The sequence below is a fragment of the Lycorma delicatula genome, chromosome 4 (genome assembly GCF_047948215.1).
Source record: "Lycorma delicatula isolate Av1 chromosome 4, ASM4794821v1, whole genome shotgun sequence".
NCBI lineage: Eukaryota > Metazoa > Arthropoda > Insecta > Hemiptera > Fulgoridae > Lycorma > Lycorma delicatula.
In genome coordinates this window covers 48,307,159-48,333,127 of record NC_134458.1, presented here as the reverse complement: position 1 = coordinate 48,333,127, position 25,969 = coordinate 48,307,159, and the positions used below count along the sequence as shown (strand labels likewise).

General features: G+C 30.3%; 1 protein-coding gene across 1 annotated transcript in view; it reads left to right on the top strand.

The window, feature by feature from the left end:
- The first annotated feature begins 3,057 nt into the window (after positions 1–3,057).
- The window catches only part of Cont (Contactin), a 67,435-nt gene continuing 44,523 nt past the window's right edge, over positions 3,058–25,969 (top strand). The window contains exons 1-8 of the mRNA XM_075362873.1: positions 3,058–3,201; positions 7,556–7,728; positions 14,473–14,699; positions 17,727–17,969; positions 22,805–22,955; positions 23,307–23,484; positions 23,893–24,093; positions 25,332–25,434. Of these exons, the coding sequence (XP_075218988.1) occupies positions 7,558–7,728; positions 14,473–14,699; positions 17,727–17,969; positions 22,805–22,955; positions 23,307–23,484; positions 23,893–24,093; positions 25,332–25,434 (1,274 nt within the window). The 5' untranslated portion in view covers positions 3,058–3,201; positions 7,556–7,557. The remainder of the gene's footprint in view (positions 3,202–7,555; positions 7,729–14,472; positions 14,700–17,726; positions 17,970–22,804; positions 22,956–23,306; positions 23,485–23,892; positions 24,094–25,331; positions 25,435–25,969) is intronic.

The following is a 25,969-nucleotide window of genomic DNA, read 5'->3' as shown; positions in this document are numbered from 1 at the left end:
CTGGATATTTTTGTAAAAATTGAGATTCTTGTAATTAGTTGAAAAACCATCCTTGTTCTTTATAATCTAGATAAGATAAAATTAATTTCACTGCTGTTAACCAGCTTTTGTTTTTGATATGGTCCATATTTATCTATTGCAAAGACGAATAATAATACATAATCTGCATTAAATAGGTACAGCTTCTTCAGTGCACCTAATTATTTTATATTTAATTACTGGCCATATTATAGAAAAGCTGACAACACAGTTCTAGGACTTAACCATAACATGGCCAAAGCTGCGTTCTACAAATGTGGGTTGTTTCTGATGCACTGTTTACATATACATACTCTCACAACTTAATTAGAAATATTTATAATTTTATTTAAATATATGCTTTTGTTTATTTGATTCAATGATTCTAAATAAACCATGTGGCAATACTGTATTTAATTCGCATGGGTGTAGCGGTACTAGCAGCGATGGTCGGCTCTAATTAAACTAATTTCACAACATACATAGAACAAAGTTTGCTTTTATGGTTGGCAGATTGGTGTAGCTGCAACGCTTAACACTCTATGTACCGAGTCAACCAGGCAATTGAGTTTGAGACCCAGCCCAACCGAATTACTTTTTTACTCTTTAAATAATGTTCATTTATTTAATTCTACCGCTCATCTGTGACATTACAACATAGAAAATAACTACAAGAGCATTTTTTGGGATGGGGATGTGATTTTACAACAATTTGTTTCTGTAAATATTGTTATATTTTTTTGTTAGGCACAATTGTGCCTAAGAAAAATATGACCTTAATTACTCAAGATCTCGACCTTGCTCTACAGCCTACCCCCTTGACCTTTTAAGTTGAAAATTTAATTATATCAATGCCGCCCCATATATAGAAGTAATCTGAGCAAGTTTGGTCAAAACTGGTCCTGTAGTTTTGGAGATTTAAGGTGATTTAGAGTCCAACACCAAACATTAACATTCAGAAAATTTCCATTTGGTTTTTTGGGTTCCTTAGGTGTCAAAATGTCGAGATCCAGTGAAAATCGCTTATGCCCATATTGGATTGATTACAATACTTTCCCTTTTAGAGCTATAGCGCTGGATGGGAAAGTAAAATGTTTCTCTTAATTTACTCTACTTAAAACTTCTTAATTTCACCATTGGTTATTTTGAGTGTATAGTGGTGCGGTATAGTAAGTTTATCTGTTATATTTTTAACATTTTTTCACTTGTTTTTTCTACTGAAAATCGATTCAACATTTCCTGTGCTCCTTACTCCACAACTCTAGTCTTCTCTGTACCTACTGTCCTGATTTCCAGTGCTATTCTCTCAAATCTAAAGACAAGATCCCTATGTTTCATTATGTGTTATATCCTTCTGCTTTATTTTTTAAATGTCATTCCTGATTAAAATGAACAGAGAGGATAAGGTATTCTCTCGACCTATTGTTTCAAACCACTTGTTTTGTCCAGTACTAACGTGAGCCATGGTTTTACTTTTTGTACAACTTTACTACATTTAATAATTCCTTTGATACCTGCAAAATTTGTTTCCCATATTTTTCCTCCTGAGATGCTGCAGTATGCCTTTTATAAATACAGGAACACCAATATAAGTCTTTCCTTAAAGTATTTACCCAATGTCTCCTTTTTAAATTAGGCAAACAGGTATTTTGAATATGGCTGAAATATAGCAGCAAATTTTTTGATCTCATTGTGAGTACATGTTTGTTTGATTAAAAAAAACATAAACAAGCAGCATAAACAAAACCTGATAGGAGGTTGAGAATGACAGCACCAGCCACTGAAGATGGTTTCAAGGGCAATTAAAAATGTTATGAAGTAAATTTTTATAAGATTTTGTTGTTTGTATCAGCAAAAAAAGGTTATGTGGTAAAATCAGGTTGGAGAGAATAATTATAAGTATGCAATGATAAGCAAATAAATATTCATATTTAATAAATTTTCATAAAGTTTGTTATTACTATCATAATGAATTTCATGTAGTTTGAAAACTTTGAATAGAATTATAGAAAACAATAAATTATGGGAACATAGGTGATCTCCATATTAAATTAAATCCTTTCAAGATAACATTGAACTTTAATATTTGTTTCCATTTTCCTTAAAATGTGATTTATTCAGTATATTGTTTACATGATAATTTTTTTATAACCACTTACATTATAATTATATAAATTTTCATAACTTTTATGTCTTATCATTCAGTGTGTAATAAATGCAGACCTGAACACAGGTATTTGTATCACAGGATAGTAGTGTTACCACTTTTCTAATACACTATGATTTAATTATAAACAAAAATATCTTTATTAAATCTCTTTAAAAAAACATTTTAACTGAAAATAGGCACATTTTTGCAGCTAATGTCTACTGTTTAATGATATCCTTCAGAACAATCATCAATTCAAGTTACTTCTCGTCTTCCTTGATTCCATGATAGGGTCAAATGGTTCAAAATTAGTTTCTCCTCAAACAATATTTAATAAACCTCTTTCCACAGCACCTATTTTAATAGTCTAATACAGTAGAATAGTATCTGTTACTACAGTAGAATGGAAAAAAAAACATAAGAGATTTGAATAATTTATTATGATTACAAAAAAATGTGGTGCAAATATGAATAATAATAATGCAAATCAAATTAAAAATTCTGCATTAAACACAGATAAGCGAAATATTTTAATATAAATAACGAAATGCTGATGATTAACCTGAATACAGTCGCACATTCTTTAGCGTACGTTTACAATAAATCTTGGTGCACTTTATTTTTACTTTTGTTAATTTATATTTTTAATAAATAATTTAAATTTTTTATATATAAAATTGTTGTATTTTACTTATAAAGTTGTTTAAGTTGATTTTATTTTAAAAAGTTCCATTGTAAAAATGAATAACTTATTGCTGTATTTTGTCGAAACAAAAGTGTTGTTTTAATTATTACTATAAATTTTAGTGACATAACTTTTTTTTGGTATTTTGTATTCCTGGTTAATCATAAACCTAAAATTTCAAAAAGTATTTTTAACGGATTTTGTACCTCTTATATTTCGTTATAGCATCATCTAAATTACTCATTCCAGCTAGTAGGTGTGGCTATGTGTAGTCTTTGGGTGTGAGAGTATCGTAAACAATTATTTTTCAAGCTGGTTTGTTGTGATCAATGACAGAAAACGCATTGAGGTAATATAATGAAACTTAATATAAATTTATTTTGTTATTTTAAGTAGTTTTTTTAGAAGTTTTGAAGTTAGTATTTCGAGGTTAAGATTTTTTGACTGACTGTTTATGGTTAGCTTTCAAGTCTTGTTACGAGGTCTACTGTATACTTTGACAGGTTTGTATTTCAATTTGTAGTTGATATTGTTTATTATCAGTTTTGGTTGAAATTATGAATTATTCATTAGTCACAGTTTTAAGATAACAATGTTCGAAACTTCAATGTTTTTGAATTGAGTTCAACGGTATTTTTCAATTCTTTTCTTTCTAATGCTAAATTTAATCAAATTAAATTAATTTAAATTTGGCTGCTAGTACTTGTCATTTTTACATTCATCATTAATTGTTTTGCTCTGGGTACATTTGTTAAATAATTAGTAATTTTTGTATTCAGTTCTTTCCCATTTCTTATAATTATATTTTAAAATTTTTACTATGAATTTTTTTATTAGTCCTCTATTTTTTTCTTCCATCATTTTCTTTTTACCTACAAGTTCTGCTGTTAAATTTGGCTGTGTACTTTTTCTCCGTGTATTAATTAAGTTCTATTTTCTCATTCAGCCAGTTACTAAGTCAGTTCTGAGCAATTGAACAACTTAAATTTTTATAATACTTTAATATACTGCAATGGATATGCTTAGGATCAGGAAAACAGCAGGTTTTGATAGTGACAAGTACAAATCAAAGTCCATGCCGCATTATCAGTACTCCAATCAGTTTGTGAGTTATGGTGACCTGTTCAGATGCTAATCTATTCTGTGGAGAGAAGCATAAACCATAAACTAAATTAGCTGTTGAAGATGACTGATGACGTTTTTGTAAGGTGATAATCCATCAAACACATGATTTATAGCCCGAAACACCGATGCAGTCTCTCTTTGAAGTGACCATATCTCTGTTTAAAAGTAAATTCGGCCAAGTGTCCTACGAAATGAGATGGTGTTAAGTATTGTCATACTTTGGTAATTTATCTCTAACCTCTCTCCACAAAATGGATTAACATGTGAACATGTCACCATAACTCACAAAACCGAATGCTGATTGACTAAAGTGCTGATAATGCATCGTTGACTTTGATCCTGCGCGAACACAGTAAGAGAAAAACAAAAAAAACTAATACCAATCAACTTTTACAGGATACCGCATCATCAATTGGTACATATTACAATAACATTTATTATATTCAGTGTTTTATTATAACACACAATACTTGAGTTTTCATTGAGCTAAGAAACAAAGCCTCTAAATCCCCACCAAACTAAAGAGACAAAAAATGCAATTATTTAAATGGAATTCCATATCCTAAACATTGGTCTGGTAGGCATCTTACTGAAACCCACATAACACTGTGGAAGTAGAGATTGGATATGTTGAAAAAGGGAGGGTAGTGTGAGAAGGAATTCCTCTGAGTATCATATGATCATGTGTCCATGAGGGAATCGCATATCCTCACACATGCGGGAATCACGTGATGAGACTGAGAATAACCCTGCTGATAGCTTCACAGTCTTTTCTGGTCAGAGTGGGATATCAACCCATCCATGTTTCCTTGGGAGTTTGGGTATCTTTACTTAGGGATGAAAGTAGCTTATTACTAACAGTAAATTCTGCATTGAACTTCTCAAATACATGCTGTAAACAAATACTCTATTTCCAGGTACCAAAGGGCTTTTGTAGGCTCTTACTCTCTTTTAACAAAACACTTGCCTGTCCTCAGAATTGTGTGGTATTTACATGTTACAAACTAAAATATAAACCATTTCTTTGTTCACTTGAGGTTGAAAGTTTAGTACTTTCAACCTCAAGTTAGTGACTTGTCTATGTGGATGTTATCTTTTATCTTAGAATTCCTTAAATTGATGCAGAAGTTTAATGTATTTTGTAATAACATTAATACTTGATATGCATTGATTTATAATTATATTAGTCTGTTTTAAGTGGATATATTGCTTACTTAAAGTAGTAATTATTCAATATATCATAATTTACAGTATGAACTAAAATTCTTTTTACAGTTACATGGTCATTATTTACATTACTAAAATGTAATCGTTATTGTTGGATTAAGATGGATTGGGTTTAGTTTCTTATTGTTTAGTTATTTATTATCAGAATAGAGTTTCTCCTTGTTCTAGGTTAATTAGCATTATTTTTATAGTGCCAATTACATAGAGCAGAAAACAAAATATCATTCAATTGTAGTATTTATTTCCATTTTCAGTTAAGTTTTTAAATAAAAGATTTATGTATAAGAACATAAATTTAGTAAGTGTATTATTCACAGTACGAGGCGTATTCATAAAATAAGGGCCGTTTGGACATTAAAAAAAATTAACTTGTGAGAAAAGGTTTTTACTTACAGTTTTAGTTTATTACTTAACTACTTCACTTTTCCACATAATTGCCGTTCAGTTGTAAGCACTTTTTGTAACATTGCACCAGTTTCATTAACCCCTCTGCGTAGAAGTTCGCCGTCTGGGAATTGAACCATTTGACAATGGCACTTTAGAGTTCCTCATTGTTTTCAAACTGTTGTCCAATGAGCCACTTTTTCAAATGCAAGAAGAGGAAGTAGTCACTAGGTGCAAGGTCGGGACTGACTATATGGAGGGTGGTCAAAAACTTCCCAACAAAAATCTTGAATCTTCTTGGTTAAGGCAGCGGTGTGAGGACATACAATGTCATGTAGGAGGATTACATTGGACAACAGTTTCTTGCATCGTTGATTTTGGATCGCACATCTTAGTTTGGTGAGCATTTTGCAGTACATATCAGCTGTAATTGTTGATCCAGTACCGTGAAATCAACCAAAATGACGCTCTTTTCGTCCCAAAAACCGGTAGCCAACATTTTTCGACTCTAGTATGGAGATTGCTTAAACTTTTTCGGTTTGGGGAACTTAAATGGTGCCACTGCATCGACTGTTGTTTAGATTCTGCGTTGGTTTCACATCTCGTCGCCTGTAACAATGTGGAAAAACATCATCTCCATCTTGTTGATAGCGGTCCCTAAAAACGCTCATCCAGTGCACATTCTTTGCTCTTTGTGTAGATCAGTGAACACTTTCGGTATCCACCTTGCACAGAATTTATGATATGTGAGCCTTTCTGTGATGGTTGTGTAGATAGAGGTGCATCCAACATGCAAAAATTCATCAGCCAGAGCACTAATCGTCAATCGCCGATCACATCGCTGTCTTTGGTTTACTTTTTCATTGATTTTGTTGGTCTGAATAATGGACCTGCCACTATGCTCTTTGTCATGCACATTTATGCAGCCATTTTTAAAGTCTTGACACCTTTGTCGTCTAACCTTTCTTTCACTCATTACTGTAGGTCCTATACTAGGCACAACTTCTGATGAATTTCAGCAGCTGAAGATTCTTTTGCACACAAAAGTCGAATCACAGTGCACACTTCACAACTAGTGGGAGAAACGATTGTCGTGGAGATTTTGATCTGTATTCACGAGCAGACAAATGACTACTGTATCAAAACAACAACTGCAGTTGCATCGTAAATAGCTGATAGATGGCACTGCATGCGTGAAATTGTGTTCAGACCCACTAATATTTAAATATAAGCCGACGGCCCTTACTTAGACCACTAATAATAAGTTAACATAAATTCTAAAACTAGATATTGATTGTTAAACACTGATTAGTAGAAATTGAGAAAAGGTTACTTATAAGATTATAAATGAAACGAAAAAAGAAATTTTAATTGAACAAATAAAAAATTATGGAGTGCTATAAAACTATTATTTTTAATATTTATTTTTTTGGTTTTAGAGTAACTGTAAAAATTGTTCTTTTAAACAAATTGTTAACCTTTTAATAAGTTTTAAACCATTAAACCACAGGATCGACCAATTTAGATTGTTCACTTCTAAAAAACTTGTTTTATAATGTTTCAAAATTACTGTTTATTTTTCGCTTAATATTCTTTAAGCTATTTATTAATTTACTTAGGGCACTTTTCCTTAGTACCCTCTGATTATGATCGCATAATGATCGGAATGGTATATAGTTTTATATTTTAAGTAAAATTATTATAAATGTTTTTAACATAAAGTTTTCCAATTTATTTGATTAACTGTTTAGTGTAGTTTTTTATTTCCATTTTTAACCGTGATAATGAGTATTCTTATATTCTGTTTTTTTCATCATATAAGTAAGGAATGTAGATGGTTAATTAGTCATGTTCAGAGTTTTTTTCTTTAGTTACTGTTTCACTCGATTATTTATGACCTGGAAAATGATTGTTGCATTAGGTTATTAAATTTACTGTTGATGATGTGGTTTTTTGTGTGTTTACAGTTATGCAGGAATTACTTTCAATTATATTACTGTTGATTCTGGCTGTAGTCGAAGGGCAGGAAGGTGTAGGAGAATGGAAGTGCCCTCAACATTGGGTACCATTCCAACAGTCTTGTTATCGTTTTATTAAATCTCCGATTAGAAACAGAAATGATGCTAGAAGAAATTGCCAAGTATGTGTTTATTGCTTTTTCCATAGCATAAAGTAGATTAATTTCTAATATTATGGTATTTTTTTAAATAGTTTTTACAGGTTTGGGAGTGAAACCACAAAACTTCAGTATCAATTGTTTTACTGTGGATGATCTCAGGTTCATGGCTATAAAATGTTATTAAAAAATAAGTTAACTTTAGACATAATTTTAAGCTAATTTTCACTATTAACAATTGCAATTTTCTTTATTGAAAATAAAAATTGACTTTTTATTTTTTAATGATTTAATATATTTCTGGGGTTGTTTAATAGCTAATTGTGGGTAAAAATAGGTAGAAAAAAAGAGAGAGAGCATGTTTATGATGGGAGTGGTGAATTGCTGTGCATGTAACTGTTTTTCTTTCACTGTATGAGTGTTTATTGTATGTTTTATGGTTGTGCTAATGTTAACAACTGGATACCAGAAAATGATAGAATCTGCAAAATATTTCAAATAAAATTTATACTGTATATTGCAGCAAAATAATGTACCATATTAATACACAGTATATTCCAAAATGATTACTGTTAGGCCACAACAAATAAGAATCTATTTAAAAACCACTGTAGATGCTTCAATCAAAACCAATTATTTGCAAAAAATTATAAACATTTTTTATTATGATTTTTTTAATTAAAAAAATTTTTATTTGGCAAAAATTTGCCAAATAATTGGTATTATATGCCAATTATTTGAAAGCCAGTTATTATTAGAATGCCGATTATATGTGAAATTTAAAGATGTACTAATTTGATTGTAAAAATAAATCCTTATTGATCTCTTGATGTAGTCATCATCAAACCATGACTGGATAGAAATCTCTTCAGTTATATTATTATATAAAAATAACAGACAGTAATGACTTGCTCCTAACTCTGGGTTGTAGAAGGGTAAGTCATTTGTGTTCCCAGTCAGATGAGGTGAATTGTTTGGTTCAAGCAGCAATATCTAATAGAGGATTGCCATGATGAACACAATGGTTGCACTAAAGTGATGCATGCCATATCTTGTTCTGAATGACTTCATGCAGTTTCTTCAAGGTCTCATAGTTGGAGATGGCAGTTATTGTGGAGCTTAGACAAAAGAATTTAATATGCAAAAATACTAAAAGAATTTCCATGCTTTTATGAGTTGACATTGCCTGCTAAAATCTCTGTCTTTTCATTGATATAGTATGCCTTCTTCTTCATAGCTGATATGATTCCAGAGTTGCATGATAAACCTGTGTCTCTTTTCTAATAACAATGTGGCTTAAGAAATGCTATAAGAAATTTCTTATAAAGAGTGGGCCAAATAAAACCGGCCTCAGGAAATAAAAATTTAAAAATGAAAATAAAAATTAAAAGCAAAAAGTAATATTAAATTACTTACATTTATTGATTTTGATTACAGTGCTTTTGAAAAAAGAAATGTTTACAATGTTGCAATGTAATTTTAAAGTCTCCATTCAAAATTCTCATCACCAACTGCTATGCAACGTTCAACTCTTCCAACGTCTTTGGGTTGTTCTTGCAGACTATCCCTTTTAGTTAAGCCTACAGGTAAAAATCACAGTGATAAGTTTGGAAATCGGGGTGGTTACAAATTTTTACTGATGTTCTATCCTTTGTGAAATATCGGTGGATTCGAGTGAGAGACCGATTAGAAGTGTGGCAAGTCACTCTGTCTAGTTGGAAATATCTTCCAATCATCTTATATTCCAATATCTTCCAGAAGAAAGTTCTTCTGGAGTCAAGTTATGCGTAAATTCTTCATGCAGTCGTAAATAGATGTTTGTATTAACAGTCTCCTTAAAGAATATTGGTTCGATAATACAGCTTCAAAAAAATGCACACCAAATACCAATTTTTAGATCATGGAGTAATTTTTGATTTGTTTCATTTGGGCTTTTTGTAGCCCAGTGATGCATATTCTGAGAATTAATGTAGCCTGATAAATGGAACCACGATTCATCTGTTGAAATGAAGAAAAAAGGATCAAGGAATCCTTTGCTAATATTTTGTAAGAGCCACTGACAGTAATTTACTTGTTTACCCTTATGTTTTAATTAATGTACAATACTCACATGATAGGCTTTCATTTGTAAACCGTGAAGTATATGCTACATGATGTTTGAGAAACTCCTGTTTGTTGGACTGATCGTCATGTTAATTTTTGAGGACTTCTTTCAATATGATTCGCTATATCAACAACAACTTCTGGAGTTTGAACAGTTGGTTATTTCATTCTCTTTGCATTGGTAACAGAGCTGGTTGTTCGCCAATTTTTTACTAAATCTTGAATTGTTTATTTCGCAGGAACTTGTAGGATATGTCCCTTGAAATCCTTCACCAATCAAATTTATTGAAATTTATCAAATTTATATTCCTCCACATTGTAAACATGCTGCCCAATTGAATACTCCATGGTGCACAAACACTTGAGACACTGAATGGGAGGGGAAGGCCGAAGGCTTAAGAGTGAGTCAATAACTAATACGCATGTGCAACAAAAATACCATCATTCTGATCACACATTCTGACACAGACATGTGTCAGAGAGTTGAGACTGGTTTTATATGGCCCACCCGGTATATCAGAAAGGTCAAAGTATTTCCAAGTGAAGCGATGTTTAACACTATAAGTGCCACTGTTATTGCATATCAATTCCTTTGTGCTTGTGGTGTAGCCTGTTCAACAATGCATCTCCTGCATATTGCTTCCCTTCAATTTCATAGGAGTAAAGTTGCTTATTTCAGTGGTTCTGGGACTCTAGAGTGGCTGTTCTTGATTGTATTGGTTTAAAGTTTTGTGTGTTTTTATTTTTCTTAAATTCTTTCTAAACCTTCTTTTTCCAACATTTCTTTGTAAAGGCATACTTATTTTTTTGGAGTTTTTAATTTATTTAGTAACTAAAATAAAATGATTATAAAAAAATGTACATCACCTTTCTAATTTGTTTATCAATTATTTGTTACAAATATTATAATTTAAAAAAAATTATATTTAAAAATTTTTTATATAAGCATTTGTTGTTTCACCATGATTAAAATTAAAAATATATCTTAAATCACCTAATTTTTCACATGTTTAGAATAATAAGTGTTAAAATAGTGGTGACATGGACAAAAAAAAAACAAAAAAAAACATTGAATGAAAAAGGAGAATAACATAAAGTTAAGAGATGCTATGGTGGTAGTACAATTACATACCGCTGTCAAATATGCTACAACAATGCATTTTGAGGTTATTTCAGGCAGAGAAGTATCTTAACTAGTAATATCTGAAAGGTACAAAGAAGTGTAAAGAAATAAATAATGGAAGCAAGATAAATATTTTCTTCATATTGGTTGCAGTAAGTGTGTTTAAGGGAATCTTTTAATCTGTCGGATATGTTAATAAATACTAATTTAATTTTTGGGAGTTTTTACAGTTTTTTTTTAGCTATGCCTATAAAGAAGTATTTTTAAGTGATAAATTCCACAAAAATGTGATCTTGTTAGAAATATAAAAAAAAAAATCTTCGTAATGATGTTAGTGAAATGTTCTTTAGCTTATTTTATTATATTGTTGATGGATTGGAGTTGAGACTTCTTTGCTCTCAGATTAAGAATTTATGTCAATCAGTTATAATGTATGATTGTTAAAATGGTTGAAGTTAAAAAATGTTGATAACATTGATAGACATGCAGTTTAGCAAAACTGATATTGTCAGTGTTGATTGTGCTGATGCTAATGCTGCAACTAAAGAATTTTCAGGTTGGTTAAAAATCTGAATTTCAGGCTGGCATAAAACATAATATTGAAGTAAATAATCTGTAAGCTAAATTCATATAGGTTTTTTAAGTAAAATACTTTTCTGTTAAAGATATAAGAAAAACTAAAACACACTTATAAAGAAAGACCTAAATTTACCTAATTACATGAGTTTTTTTCATTGTGATCAGGCCGCATTAGGTTACAAATAAATAAATCTAATTTAATGGATTAATCCAATAAATTAAATTAAAAAATTAAAGTTATTAGTGTCTTTTAGTAAATGTAACTGATATATCCATCAACAATATTATTGTTGTTTTAAGCGATAATGACAAAACTAATTTGATAGAAATACAGTTGTTCAAAAAGTGATGCAATCTTATGGGAAAACGAGTAAGTTACAATAGTTTTCAAAGTGGCTTCCATTATGTGAGTCACATAAATAAATATTACTTGCATGCTGTTAAACATATGTTGTAACGTTTGTTGAGAAATTTCAGCGACACATCGTTCAATTGCTCTCTGTAATTCAGGAATGGTGTGAGGGTGAGTTTTGTAAGTAGCATCCTTAAGCTATCCCCACTAGAAAAAATCAGGAGGGGATAAATCAGGAGACCAAGGGGGCCACAACCCCTTTGAAATCACTTTTCCGTGATAACACTGATCAAAGAGAGTCATAGTACTGTTGGATGCATGAGCCAGTCTGCAGATATAATGTTTACAAATTGTTGCACCATTTGTATGTAGTGCCCACTGTTCACTGTACCAGGAAAGAATGTCATGAATATTTTTTACGTGACATCACACACCAAACACCCATTTTTTGCCCGTGCAGCTGATGTGAATTTTCTGTACACCAAAAGAGTGAGTTCTATACATTCACATATCCATCAAGGTGGAACCACGCTTCGTTAGACTAATACCAGTCATCAAGTTCTTCCCCATCTGGCATTACAGATGACATGAACCACTGACAAAAAGTTACATATTTACCAGTGTCTGCAGGTAACAACTCTTTGAACAACACAAATTCTGTATGGGTGGACCTTTAAACACTTGTGCAATGTCATGTGGACACTACCAACGGAGAGATCAGACTGGCTAGATAAGCATTGTACAGACTTCTTGGAACTAACAGAATATACATCTTGCATGTCGATCAACTTTTATGGTGTTAGCACTTCGGTCAACTGCTTTATGCTTTATGTTTTTTTGTGCTTTATGCTGATATTTTATGCTCTTAGCAGATATTTTATGCTTTATGCTTTTTTATGATTCATATGACCGCTTGATGGAGAACTTGTTTGGTGCATCCACATTGTACTTTTCTATGAAGGCATTTTTTTACAGGCACATCTAATGTATTAGGAGACAATGTATATTCTCTGTTGCATTGTGTAACCCATTTTTCTTTAATTTTCCTCAAATAAACCTGCAGCAAAAGAAGGACACAGTATTTTATAAGATTGTATCACTTTTTGAACACTGTGTATCAGAGAAATAATTTAATGTGTTTAATTATATGGACTCTTGTTTAAAAATGTACTACTTCAACAGATGAGTAAATTAGTAATTTATTTTGATACTGTACTTGATATTTTTGGAGTATTTTGATATCTTTTTTGTAATTAACTTTAAAAAAAAGATCTTATACTGTGGGTTTTCTATTCAACTGGGTTGGAATGGTTTTGATATGAAATGGTTTGGATATATGAATTATTGCTATGCAGAGGAAAGTTTTGTTAACCATGGAATGTATGTATTGTTATGGGAATTTTTCAAATTCCTGCACGTCAAAACTCAATAGTTATTGGTTAGATTTTGGCCTGAGTATAGGAATCCTCGTGGAAGTATTTTGTAATTGGTAGTCTTTGTTGACAAACTGGTGTTAGTTATTTCTGAGTACACTAGTTTGTTCTTTCTTTGCTTCAAAATTGTTACAATTTATCTTACTTCCTAAATATTTAAATTAAGTGAATATATAGAAAACCTTTATGGAATTATTTGTTTAACTTTTGTTTTTTAAACTGGTGTTCATAGTTTCTGAGTACATCAGTGTTTTTTTTTTTTTTTAATGTATGCTAGAGTTTTTATTATTTTTATTTAGCATTTATTTATTTATTATTTTTAATAAATATAATTAAATTGCACTTATTGATTTTATTTCCACCACTGACCTTTCAGTGACCAATACAGATATGTAAAGGATATATATGAGAAAGGAAGACCAGTCAGGCTGTTTTCAGGAATAAAAATGTGTTTAAAAAAAATTAGGAAATTGATTATTGTCTGTAAAAGACTGTTAACCTTCTTCTTTTTAAGTAGCTATATCAATTTGTATATTTTAAAATCTATGATATAACATTCATTTTATGATTTTTTTATTATCCATGTTTTATTACTTTATTTAAAGAGTTTTTAAATTTTTACAGTGAAACTACAGAGTTGTCATATATTCCTGCATAGTGAATATTTGCCCCATGTCGAGGAGTACACTGGTGTCAGAATGTTATTCCAGTACTACGTTTTGGGAGAAATAAAAAATTATCCTTCCACATAAAATTTGTTTTAACTTAAAATCTGGTCTACTTTTTATTTTAACATAAAAAATATAGGTGAAATTATAAAATCAGGCCGCATGAAAATGTCTTTGCTTTTGGTTACCCATAGACAAACAACGAAAAAATAAGATGCTAAACATCTAATTCACAAAAAAAATTAAACTTTTGAAATAAAAACAATAATTTTTGCTTTTGTATCAGTATAAATATTCAAATGAATGTGTTCATTACACTGCCATGTAGCCAACTGCACGTGACTGTGGACCTCATTCTTGGGGTCTACTATAATACAAAATCAAATGTTCCAGTTGTGGAAAATTTACAAGTACACCTGTAACCTTATTTGTGATAATTACTTATGCTAGTTTGTTTATTTCTTGTTTTTTAATGAATTTTAAAACTTAATGTTGGATTATTTTATTTAGGCATATGAATCCGATCTAGTGAGTATAAACAATCTAGATGAGCATGGATTTTTAGTTAACCAATTATTATGGCAAGATCCCCAACACAGAAGGTGGTACATTAGTGCACATGAACAGTCAAGTGGTTATTGGGTTAATGAAGGAGATGGAACCCCTCTTACTGATATGGAGCCTGCTTTTCTGCCCGAGCAAGAAAGTAATCAGCCTAAACCTAACCTTGTGTACAGGTATTAACTGTTTTTATTTTCCATTCATCTGTTAATACTGATAAGTAAAATTACTGATTAGCAAAATTTTGTATGTTTATCTTTTATATTGTACTAATTATAATACAGTTAATAAGATGGATTCTTGTTTTATTTTTAAATTAACAGGCACTTCTTTCATGTATTCTAGTTAATATTTGTTATAAAAAACTTTAGTTGTGAGAAACCCTGGCCATAATTTCTATGCACATGCTAAGGAAGAAACTTAGTAAAAAGATAGAATGCATTTTCTATGAAAAAATTATTCAAATCTGGTGACTTGATTGCCCATGTCATTGAAAAATTCGTACTATTTCATTAATATAATACTGGATGGTACAAGTGTCCTCATCCTGCATTAAATTCTCCTATAGTATTTTGTATACCGTATGACTTAATTTTAAGTTTGAGATTTGTTTCTCAGGTAATGTAGAATCAGAGAAGTGTTTTGGCCACTTTTACAATGATAGCTCTTATTATGAGAAATTTTAGATCTGTTATAATCTTAATTATCTATAGCCAGATTTATTATTATTTTTTAATTAATGTTGTTAATATAAAATGTGTTACTGTTCTTTTTTTTAAATTGTAGTTTTTACTAGAATTTACCAAAAAATGAAATAAGTTAACAAATTTACACTAATAAAATCAATAGTCAACATTCAGTCGCATTAAATAAATTAAATGTGTGCAATAAAAAAATTACAATTCATATTTGAAAGTAAAGAACTGAAGCTTTTTAACTATTTTGGTATAAAAATTACTCTTGCATATGTGATAATGATTTTGAAACTTGTATATGTAAAAGTATATAATATAGTTATTTATAAAAACTTAAGTGTGTATGTTTTTTTTATATGTATACAAGGGTAAATCAAATATAAATGGGATTTTAGGATTTTATTTTTTAATAAAAATTTATTTATTGAAAAATACAAGGCAAATACAATTTCTTTTTCTACATAGTTTACTGCTTTAGAAATACATTTTTCCCAGTGAGAAGGAAAGTTTTCTATCACATCATCATAAAATGAAGCTGGTTGTGTCAGGAGCCAATTTCGCACCAATCCCTCTACGCTCTCGTCATCTTCATATCATTGCCCTCCTAGAGCTTCTTTAAGTGCTCCAAAAAAAATTGAAAATCACAGGGCAATAGATCTGGGCTGTAGGGAGGATGATCAAGTTGAATCCAGTGCATTTCTTTTAGTTTTGAGATGTTAGAGCTGCAGTACGGGGTCTGGTGTTGTCATGGAGGAGGATAGCCTCTCAAATTGGTTGGACTTATCTTTTGCGATGATATGCACCCCTCATCTCATTCAACAGCTGCAGTAGTAAGCAGCATTGATTGTGTGGATCACTCATGCAAAAATCAATGAGCAAAATGCCTCTCCAGTTGAAATAAATGGTTGAAAGAACCTTGTCAGCTGACAGCCGAGTCTTGGCTTTCACTGGGACACAAGTGACGATCTGACTCAAAAATGCATCACCTTCTTTTGCAAACCTTACTGTAAGTTTCTGACAGACCTTCAAACATCTCAACTTCTGATCTGCGGTCACATCGCACACTTGTGGTCTGTGGGGAGGGACCCATTTGGCACACACTTTACAAAACTGTGGGTTGTTTGTGATGATCACTTGATAGCTCCCATAACTTATTCCAACCTGTTGTGCAATTTCGGATGCTCTGTCGATTGTCTTCAAGAATGCCATGAACCGCGCGAATGTTTTCATGTGTAATGCTGATCTGAGGATGGCGATCATGTTCCTGATTTTCCACTTGTTCTTGTCCTTCCTTGAAATCTTTATATCAGGCAAACACATGATTGACAATGCTTGGTCTCCGAACTGTGCAGTTAATCTCTGGAAAATTTCCATTGCTTGAACTTCTTCATGAGCAAGAAATTTTATAATTATGCGTTGTGCAGCAGAGGAGTACACCTATTACTCAAACATTGTGAGTGTTACTGATGAATTGGTTGGGAGTGTGGAATGGTCAGCTCTCCCCACTCAAGCACACTAGAAGCATGAGAATCCCGTTTATGTTTGATTTACCCTAATATATATATATAGAGAAAATAAAGATTTTTTTGTATAATGGAGATTGTAATGAAGGATCTAAAACCTTTAATTTGAAAATGTTGCACTCAGTTGGGAATCATTCAATCCATAGCTCACGTTAACAGAGCCACAATAGAACTCATTATACTATTTTCTTAGCAATAAAAAAATATAAGATATTTGACAGCACCTACTTTTTTCTTTGGGACTACCTAAAAGAAAAAAGCTTATGTTAATAAACTACAAGCAGAATTGAAAGGCAACATTTAAGCCAAAAGAGTGTAAATATTAGCATCAGTGATGCAATCAATAATGGAAAGTGTATTTAACAGAATACAAATTTGTGAACACTCTGATGTCAACATTTGAAGGAAATCATTTTAAAAGCTAATAGAAAATCATGTTTAAACTTAAATTTAATTTAAATCTTTTTATTTATATATATATTTTTTTAAATTGATAGAAAAAGCTTATTGCCCTGCTGGCAAAGCTGTTTTTTAAACTTACTGAAGTATAATGAAATTTTTAATTAATAAGAAGAAACAAATGTAAATATTTATATAAGCAGAATATAAAATTGGATTGTAATAGTCAGTGGTAATATATATATATATATATATTGATAAAATAAATCAGTTATTCAAATAAAATAATATTTTTTTCCAAACATATTTGAGCCTATGAAATGGAATTCTAAAATTATCTTATGTAACAGAATGTCTTTTAACAACCTCAAAATAATAAATTTATTAATACTTAAAGTTGTTAAAAATAATGATAGTAAGAATTACAATAATTAAGAAAAATATTGTATTTAAAGATTTAAATATATATATATAAAATGATTAATCATCAAATAGTTTATTAACAGGACAATTTATGTAAGTTGGTAAAATATTAAGAGAAAATTTAAACTGCTGCTAATCCTGATTCTAATTGTGTAATTTTCAGTTTTTCTAACACTTTAAGACGTTGGGGCTTGGAAAGAGTAACCGGAGAAGATCTTCTTTTATATATTTGTGAAGCTCCTCTAGCCAATGTCCACAATATGGTTACTGAAGATCGGTCATATGATTATGGGTTGGATATTGATGATCCTGAAAAAATACCTTGTGGACCTTATTTTATCAATCAACCTGTAAATGTGGTATTTGATTTATCAAAGAAAACACTTAATAATGATGTTTCACTCAGGTATTTTTTAATGTTCATTTTTATAATTTTCTTTCCTTCAATATCTAGTCTTACCTTATCTGATTTTATAATCTTTATTTATTTGTAAAGTGTGGGCTGTATGGAAAATACTTATGAAACATAAATAAATAAATTAAAATTAAATAATTATATATGAAGTGTGATTTAAAGTGAGATCTATTTTGAATTTTCTGCTTATGTACGAAATGTAAACAGATGGTGCTTGCATAGCTCAGTTATTTCAATCAATAGTCAGCCATTATCAATAATAGCTTAATCATTTTGTTGTTAGTTGTTTTTATTCATCCATTCATGTATCAGTACTACAATTCATGATCCCTCTAAGTTTTAATTATGAGGAGTAATCTGATTTTTGATTGCAAAAAAACAATTCTTTGGTTAAAATTGACAGCAAATTTGTGTTGTTTACGGGCCGAGTATTATGAGTGACGCTAAACTAAACAGTGGTGCCTTCATTTTAAGATGGGTGAACAAATGTTCATGATAAAGAATGTAGCAGCTGGCTGTCAGTGATATTAGATGATTTGAATGAAAAAGTCGTCAAAATATTTTGAGAAAACCAGTGCATTACATGTCATAATCGTCTTTAATTTATGAGGTTTTGACTGAAAAATTGGGTTATAAAAGATTGTGTGCTAGATTGATGTCAGTTAAGATGTTGACTGACACATACACAAGGAAAAATGTTTTACTGAAGCGCATGAATATAACTGGATTTCTTATTGGAATGTCAATATAAAGCAACAGACATCATCTCTTAGGCCAAAGAAGTTCAAACAAGAATGTTCAGTAAAGAAGCTACTGTTTTTGGGAAAAAGGGTGTCTTGCTTGTCGAATTTAGCGATCGTGAAACTACTGTGAATACATGTTGTGAAACATTAAAAAATCCTAGAGAAAACAAATGATGTGGGAAGCTATTCTACAGGACTTTGTTATTACATGACAATGCTAGCCACACACAGCAAATCAGACAAGGAGGCAGTTGAAAAGATTTTGTTGGGGAATTTTCAATCCACCCTACAGCCTTGACTTAGCTCCTAGATATTTTTCCTTCAACTTAAACAGTGGCTTGCATCACAAAGGTTTGATAATGACAAATTGAAAAATGGTGTTACTGTCTGGTTTACATCACTTGCAGCCAAATTGAGGGAATGTTGATAGTGAAATATTATGAAAAATGTGTTTAAGTTGAAGCCAGCTATGTAGAAAAGTAGCACGTGATGCAGTTTTTATGCATTAGTAATAAAGTATCTTCATATTTTTCAGGTTTGTTTTTTTTTCAAAATGGACCTTACTTTAAAAGCACCTTTCATAGTATCAGCATTTAAGTGTATTTTTAATAATTCATAGTATCAGTATTTAAGTGTATTTTTAATAATGTCTTAACATAGTGTTTACAAATGTGGAATAGAGCATTTAATAAAAGGATTAATAATAATTAATTGATAAAGATCATTGAATAGTAAGTAGCTAAGGAAAGAATATTAACTGTTTACAAAATAAAGCAACATAATTGGATATTTTGTTCCATTTTTATGCATTCATTTTTTTAAGCATGTGAATAATATTCTTATATAAAGACTTACGAGGATTTTTTTGTCCTTACTAGAGGCCAGTGTGTGAATGCTCTTCGGCTTGTGTAATCAAAGATCACAATAAATGTCATTCGAAGTCTTTTTTAATGTTTTAATTTATAAATTCAGTCTTACTAAAAATATTATAAATTTGAAGAAAATAGGGAGCGTAACCTTATGATGTCATTATATCACCCATATTTATTTGAATGAGGGGAGTGAGTTCAGTGCATTATTGTGGCTGAACATTTTTACTTTTATATAACAATACACGCACATTTTAATAAACACATTAATTGATGCGTATCAAATCTATGCTTTTTTAATTTAATTAATGATGAGTAAATATGAAAAATCTACATTTTTCTGATATGAAAAAATATCCATTCTGTGGGTTTCATAACAATATCCAACTTGAGATAAAAAAAGTTGAATTAAAATTATAAAGAAAATTGGGCTTTGAGTTTTATAAAAAGTAAATGCTACGTGCATTTAAATATCCCTGATACTGAATTGGTTCAGTGTGCTTGGTTAAACGTGGATAAAGCCAACAGGAAGAACAATCGTGTGTACTGTTATCTCAAAATGCAGTTGATTTTGATTTTATGTAGAAAAATTGCAGATTGAAGCACAACATTTTAAATAGCTGCTATTAGTGTTGAGATTTAGTTAAATAGGTAGAATGAGTATGAGGGAGAAGGAAGAAAATGAGAGAGAGGATGTTGAGATGTTTTTAGTAAAGATGTAAAACTAATTCATGTTAGACATACATCTAATTATGTAAGTGCACTGTTGTTGTTTTTTTGTTATTCATGCAAGTGATGTTAATTATCAACAGTAGTTGTGATTGTTATTTATAATGGTACCTGACAGGTTATACTGTAGTCATAAAAAATCAACTTCTACTATTTTTGTGGTTAATTTTTAAATTTACTGATGTGGCAAAAGGAAAATGAATGTAGGAAAGCTAGGGCATCAATTTTATGTTTAAAAAAAAAATCATTCATTATTGCTGCCAACTGAAAAGTGTGTCTTCCCCAAATATCTGCAACTCATAGAGTGCTTCAGGTGCCTATAGTGGGAAAAGCCATGATCTAGGAAATTAATGAATTAGGTATAACTGTATAATAATTTGAATTTCGATATCCCTTTGATGATTGATAGATCAGTTTTTAAGTTTCTGCTTAAAATATGGTACATAATTGTACTATATTCTTACAGTTCAGTTTAATTAAGGCATTTCTTATATTTGAGAATGAAAACTGGAGACTGGATTCACTCAAAATATACTAATGCATAAAAACATAGTTCTACTAACATGTTCTAAATGAGCACAGTTTATGTTGCACACATTCTTTGAACATTTCAATAACTAAAAACTTATGAAACATAATTGAAACACCAGTTGCATGAAAACACTTCACACTAATAGCAGTAGTCTCTTAATAAGCATTATTTAGAAAAAAAGAGCTCATATTCGGGTAGAGGTTATTGTAATATTTACTTTAAAGTGAACTAGTCTCAATTTAAAAACTTTTGTGAAATAGTTATTTGTTATCAATTGCATAAACATAATTTTTAGCATTACTAAATCCTTATAAAGCAAAATTATTAATTCAGTAATATTAATATTGATTCAATATTTTCATCATATAAATCTTGATTAAACTTTTTAAATATAGATTTTTAAGGTATACTATTGTGTGGGAACTTTAACAAAATATTTATGTACCCAAGAATATACAGTAGCGTGCAAATCGGTCCAAACAGATGTTATTGAATAAAAAGTAACTGAAGGGAAAAAATCATACCTGTACAATTTGTGAGTATCTAGTAATTAGTATGTCCTTTATCCTTAATCACTCTACATGCATTTTTAGGCATCAATTCAGTAAGTATTCTACACATTTTTTTTATTTCTTCTTCATGAAACCATTCTGATTGTATTGCTTTAATGAGGTCAATTTTTGTGGTAACTTCATTTTTGAGTCATTTTTTGACTACTGCCTAAAGATTTTCAATTGGGTTTAAGTCTGGGGAGTTGCCTGGCCATGAGAGCAGTTTAATATATCATTATTTGAAAACTTTTTCTACTTTCTTTGGCAGTATGGCATGGTGCCAAACCTTGTTGGATTGCTCCATTGCTTTGTGGGAATTTGTTTTGAAGTTCTGTCACAACCCTTTTCTTCAGAATCTTGATACATCCATCACTTTTCAACATACCATCTAATGGAATTAATGACCAAGGGCCTTCGAATGTGAGCGTTACAATCCCCAAAATGTTTTTTTCTGGGGATGTTTAACTGTTTGTTGGATATAAGCTGGTGATGTTATCTTCATCAGATGCTTTTGTAACATGGGAACCCTTTGGCCTGGAACATAAAACTATGACTTTTCAAAAAACAACATTTTCCAGTAATCTTTGGTTCAATTAGCACGTGCTTTCGCCCACAAAAGCATGTTTTTGCTTATTGCTGTTAAAAGCTGCATCTTAGCTGACTGACAAACTTTCCATTCAGTTGCAATAAGTCAGTGTCTTAATATTGTCATGTGTAAATCTGTTCCACTGGCTGCTAATTCTCTATCAAAGTCTACAGCATATAATTTTGGATTGAGTTTACTTTTTCTCACTAATAACTGATTCTGTTTGAGAGTAGTTTTTCTTTTACAGCCACAATTGCCTTTCCTTGAAGTGACAAGGAACCGGTTTCTTTTAATTGTTTTAAAATAGCATTCACTGTCCCTAATCCAACAACACACTTGGAAGCTATTTGTTGTTGTTTCAAACTGGTAAGCTCAAAGAAAAACAATTTTAAATTGCTTTCTTGGAGTTATGTCTATTATTATTATATATTCAAGACACTTGGGAAAATGTCTTTTTAATAAAAAATGAAATAAACTTTCACAAAACATTATTTACCACATGAAAATTGCTAAATTACCAAAGGACAATAACCTCACATTACACAGGCAACTTAAAGATTGGGTATGGTCAAGCAGTGTAGTTACAACATAGAAATAAGCAAAAAATTCCATGTGTTCGATTTAATTTGCACGCTACTGTTTATTTGGTCATTTCTGTTTCTGAGTTTACTTTCGGAAATAATCAAATTTTATTCATTACTGTGAAAGTAAACGTTTACTTTTGTATTTGAAGATTCTGGTTTTAATACTTAATGTAGATTTGTGCTTATTGTTTTACTAGGTGGCTAATATTAATAAAATATGTTATTTGTGCAGTTGTCTTGCTGGTGGTTATCCAACTCCTACATATGATTGGTTTAAAGAAGATTATGAAAATGATAAACTCATGGCTAAAAAAATTGACCCATTAAGTGATTCTAGGTATACTGTTAGTGGTGGTACATTAATTATTCATGATCCAAAACAGGTGAGTTTCAAGTTATCCACTTATTGAAGTGAGAAATAAAATGCTTCTTTTGTTTAAAATCCTTTCTCAGTAATTATTGACTTTATTTCAGATAATCTTTTAATTTATAATTTTCTGTGTTTATTTCTTGTGGTTCTAACGTATGTTTTCTATGTTAGATAATTTTAATACATCCATTGATAATTAATAGTGCTATTTATTATTGTATTTTGTATCATTTCCTTTTGAATGTAATTAATTTCTTTTATTAATAGAATTGAACAATTTTAATAGTTTTAATGTAAATGTCAAAAGATATGAAGAAACGTTAAAAACCGTTTTTTATTTTATAGTTATTGATTTTCATTTCAGATTGAAGACAGAGGATCATATCATTGTAAAGCCACTAATAATTTTGGAACCATTGTATCAGAAACTGTTACGTTATCTTTTGGATATATAGCAGAATTTAATATGAAGAGATCTCCTGAAAGTGGAAATGAAAATTGGGGAAAAGCAATATTTTGTGATCCTCCCCAACACTTTCCTGGTAAGAAAAATTATATTTTTATTCAATAATTTTTGGGTAAGGAATTATTGTATGTAATTTTTTTTATTATATATTTTGACATTTCCGTTGTGGATCAGTCATTCTAAAGTCATTTGTAAAAGTTGATTAATGAATAGATATCTTGTATTGCAAATACATATTTAATTCTGAAAACCTTTTTTGTATTAGTTAAATTAATTTGTAATCCTTTGTTTATGAGTAAGATTAAAAATCCTGTGTGAAATACTTTTTGTTTAATACAAAATAGATACTGTAACAAAATGCTAATTATAGCCAATTTTAATATCCAGGTATTTAAATTTACTTCACTTTGAGTAATATTTTGTTGTATCCTTTCATTGAAGATACTTATTGTTTAAATAATGGGGATTTAATTTTCTTTTACAGGTATTAAATATTACTGGGTTCGAGATTATTTCCCAAACTTTGTTGAAGAAGACAAAAGGGTATTTGTTAGTTTTGATGGTGCTGTCTATTTTTCTGCTCTTGAAACGATTGATGAAGGCAGATATAGTTGCAGCGTTCAGAGTAAGGTTTCAGATAATGGAAGAAATGGTCCGTTCTTTCCTCTTCGTGTTAATCCACATTGTAAGTTTGGTTATTTATTTAGAAGTTTGTTAGTGTTATTTTCAATATATTATGCTATTAATGTTTTTGTTTGACAAGTATATTTAAATAATGAGTATTTACAGAAAATGATAATGAAAGCAGAAAACAGTAACTTGTAAAAATGAAATTAATAGGCAGTATAATAGCAAAAGAAGATTAATTTGAGAAATTAGATTTAGATATTTTATAGAGTAAAAGTTTAGTATTTAGAAAATAAAATGAAGCTGTAGGGAAACTAAGTGAAGATGTAACACCAAAGGTTCGGATGAAAATTCTTGTTACATAAAGAAGAGAATGGTAGGAAGAAATGTATAGATGGATTATATAAAGGTGGAAAACTACATGGTAAGGTGTTGGAGGAGAGAAAAAAATGTGCTATTAAGGATAACTAACTCAAACATAGCAAGCCACAAAACAGATTGAACCTTCCACTGTACATAATCATGGTGATTGACAACCTTCATGGGTCTTTTACTATAACCTGCCTGCCCTGGTACTAGAACTTGTTTACACATCGAAAACTTGAACAGTTTCTCTTCATTTTGATGCATATTTCATGTCTGTCATGCTTTGTCTCAAAACTGTGACTGTTTAAATCCCCACCATTATTTTACAGATTGCTATATTTTATTCAATTTCTTATAAAAATTCTTAGTTCCATTAGAATTGCTCTATATTGTATAATCTGCTTGAATAATCAGACAACTTTAAAGAGATGAACAAAGGTTGGAACATTACTCTGTTAAAAAGTCTTGGAAGATTTTACTATCAGGGTACAAGGTGTCTAAAACTTTTAATAATTTTATAATAAAACTTTTAAAAAATTAGTAAGATTATTCTAATAGTGTAAAAAATTTTAATAGTAATAGATTCTGTTAAAATTCTATTAAATGTAAGATAATAAAAATCACAGTTTATGAAAGTATTGAAAAGATCCATTGAAAAAAATGAAAGGACCAAAATTGAATGTACCAGATTAAAGCTTAACTTGCTGTGATGGTGGTAGAAAATACAACTAATTGGAGTGCAGAAATAAATTATCCCTAAAAACAACAAAAAGAAGTGACATCACAACTTCTGTATTCTATGATTAATTAAATAAAGGTATATTTTTATATTTTGATATGTATTGCATTTAATTAAATAAATTTATAAAATTATCTTATATCTGGTGCCTGAATAAAATACTGTATGTGATGTTTCTTTCTTTTTTTCAGCTAATTATCAGCAGTTAAAATTTCCAAATAATTTTCCAAAAGCATTCCCAGAGGCACCAGTGGCTGGAAAAGAAGTTCGTTTAGAATGTGTTGCATTTGGATAGTAAGTTTAAAAAGAATGATTATATAATAAATTAAATGTAAAAATTTAATTTAGTGGGACTGATGATGAATTTAACTACTGAAAAGGCTGTTAAATGAGTTTATATTAGCTCAAATTAACACAATTAATTTTTAACAAATAAGTTTTAAAAGTGGCACATGAGCAAGTGTAGCAACAAATATGATAAATAAAAATTTGTAAAATAAACTTACTGAACCACAAGTTTATTAAAAATAGAAGTCTATTAAATATGTGCATGTTAGGTTCCAAAACCGCAATAGTTGCAGGTGAGCTGACAGGAGACAAAAACACCCCCAAAAATGTGTTGTGTTAGTCATTTCCAGGAATAACAAGCATCCCATGCCAAGCTTACTAAGGACAAGTTGTTTCTCATTGTCTTCTTCATTGAAGTGAATATACTTTTATATTTCATCTCTGTGCCAAGCGTACTGAAATGCTGTTGATATTCAATTCTATAAGTGATGTATTCATTCTATTAACCACTAAGATTGGCTATATAATAGAAATAATTTCT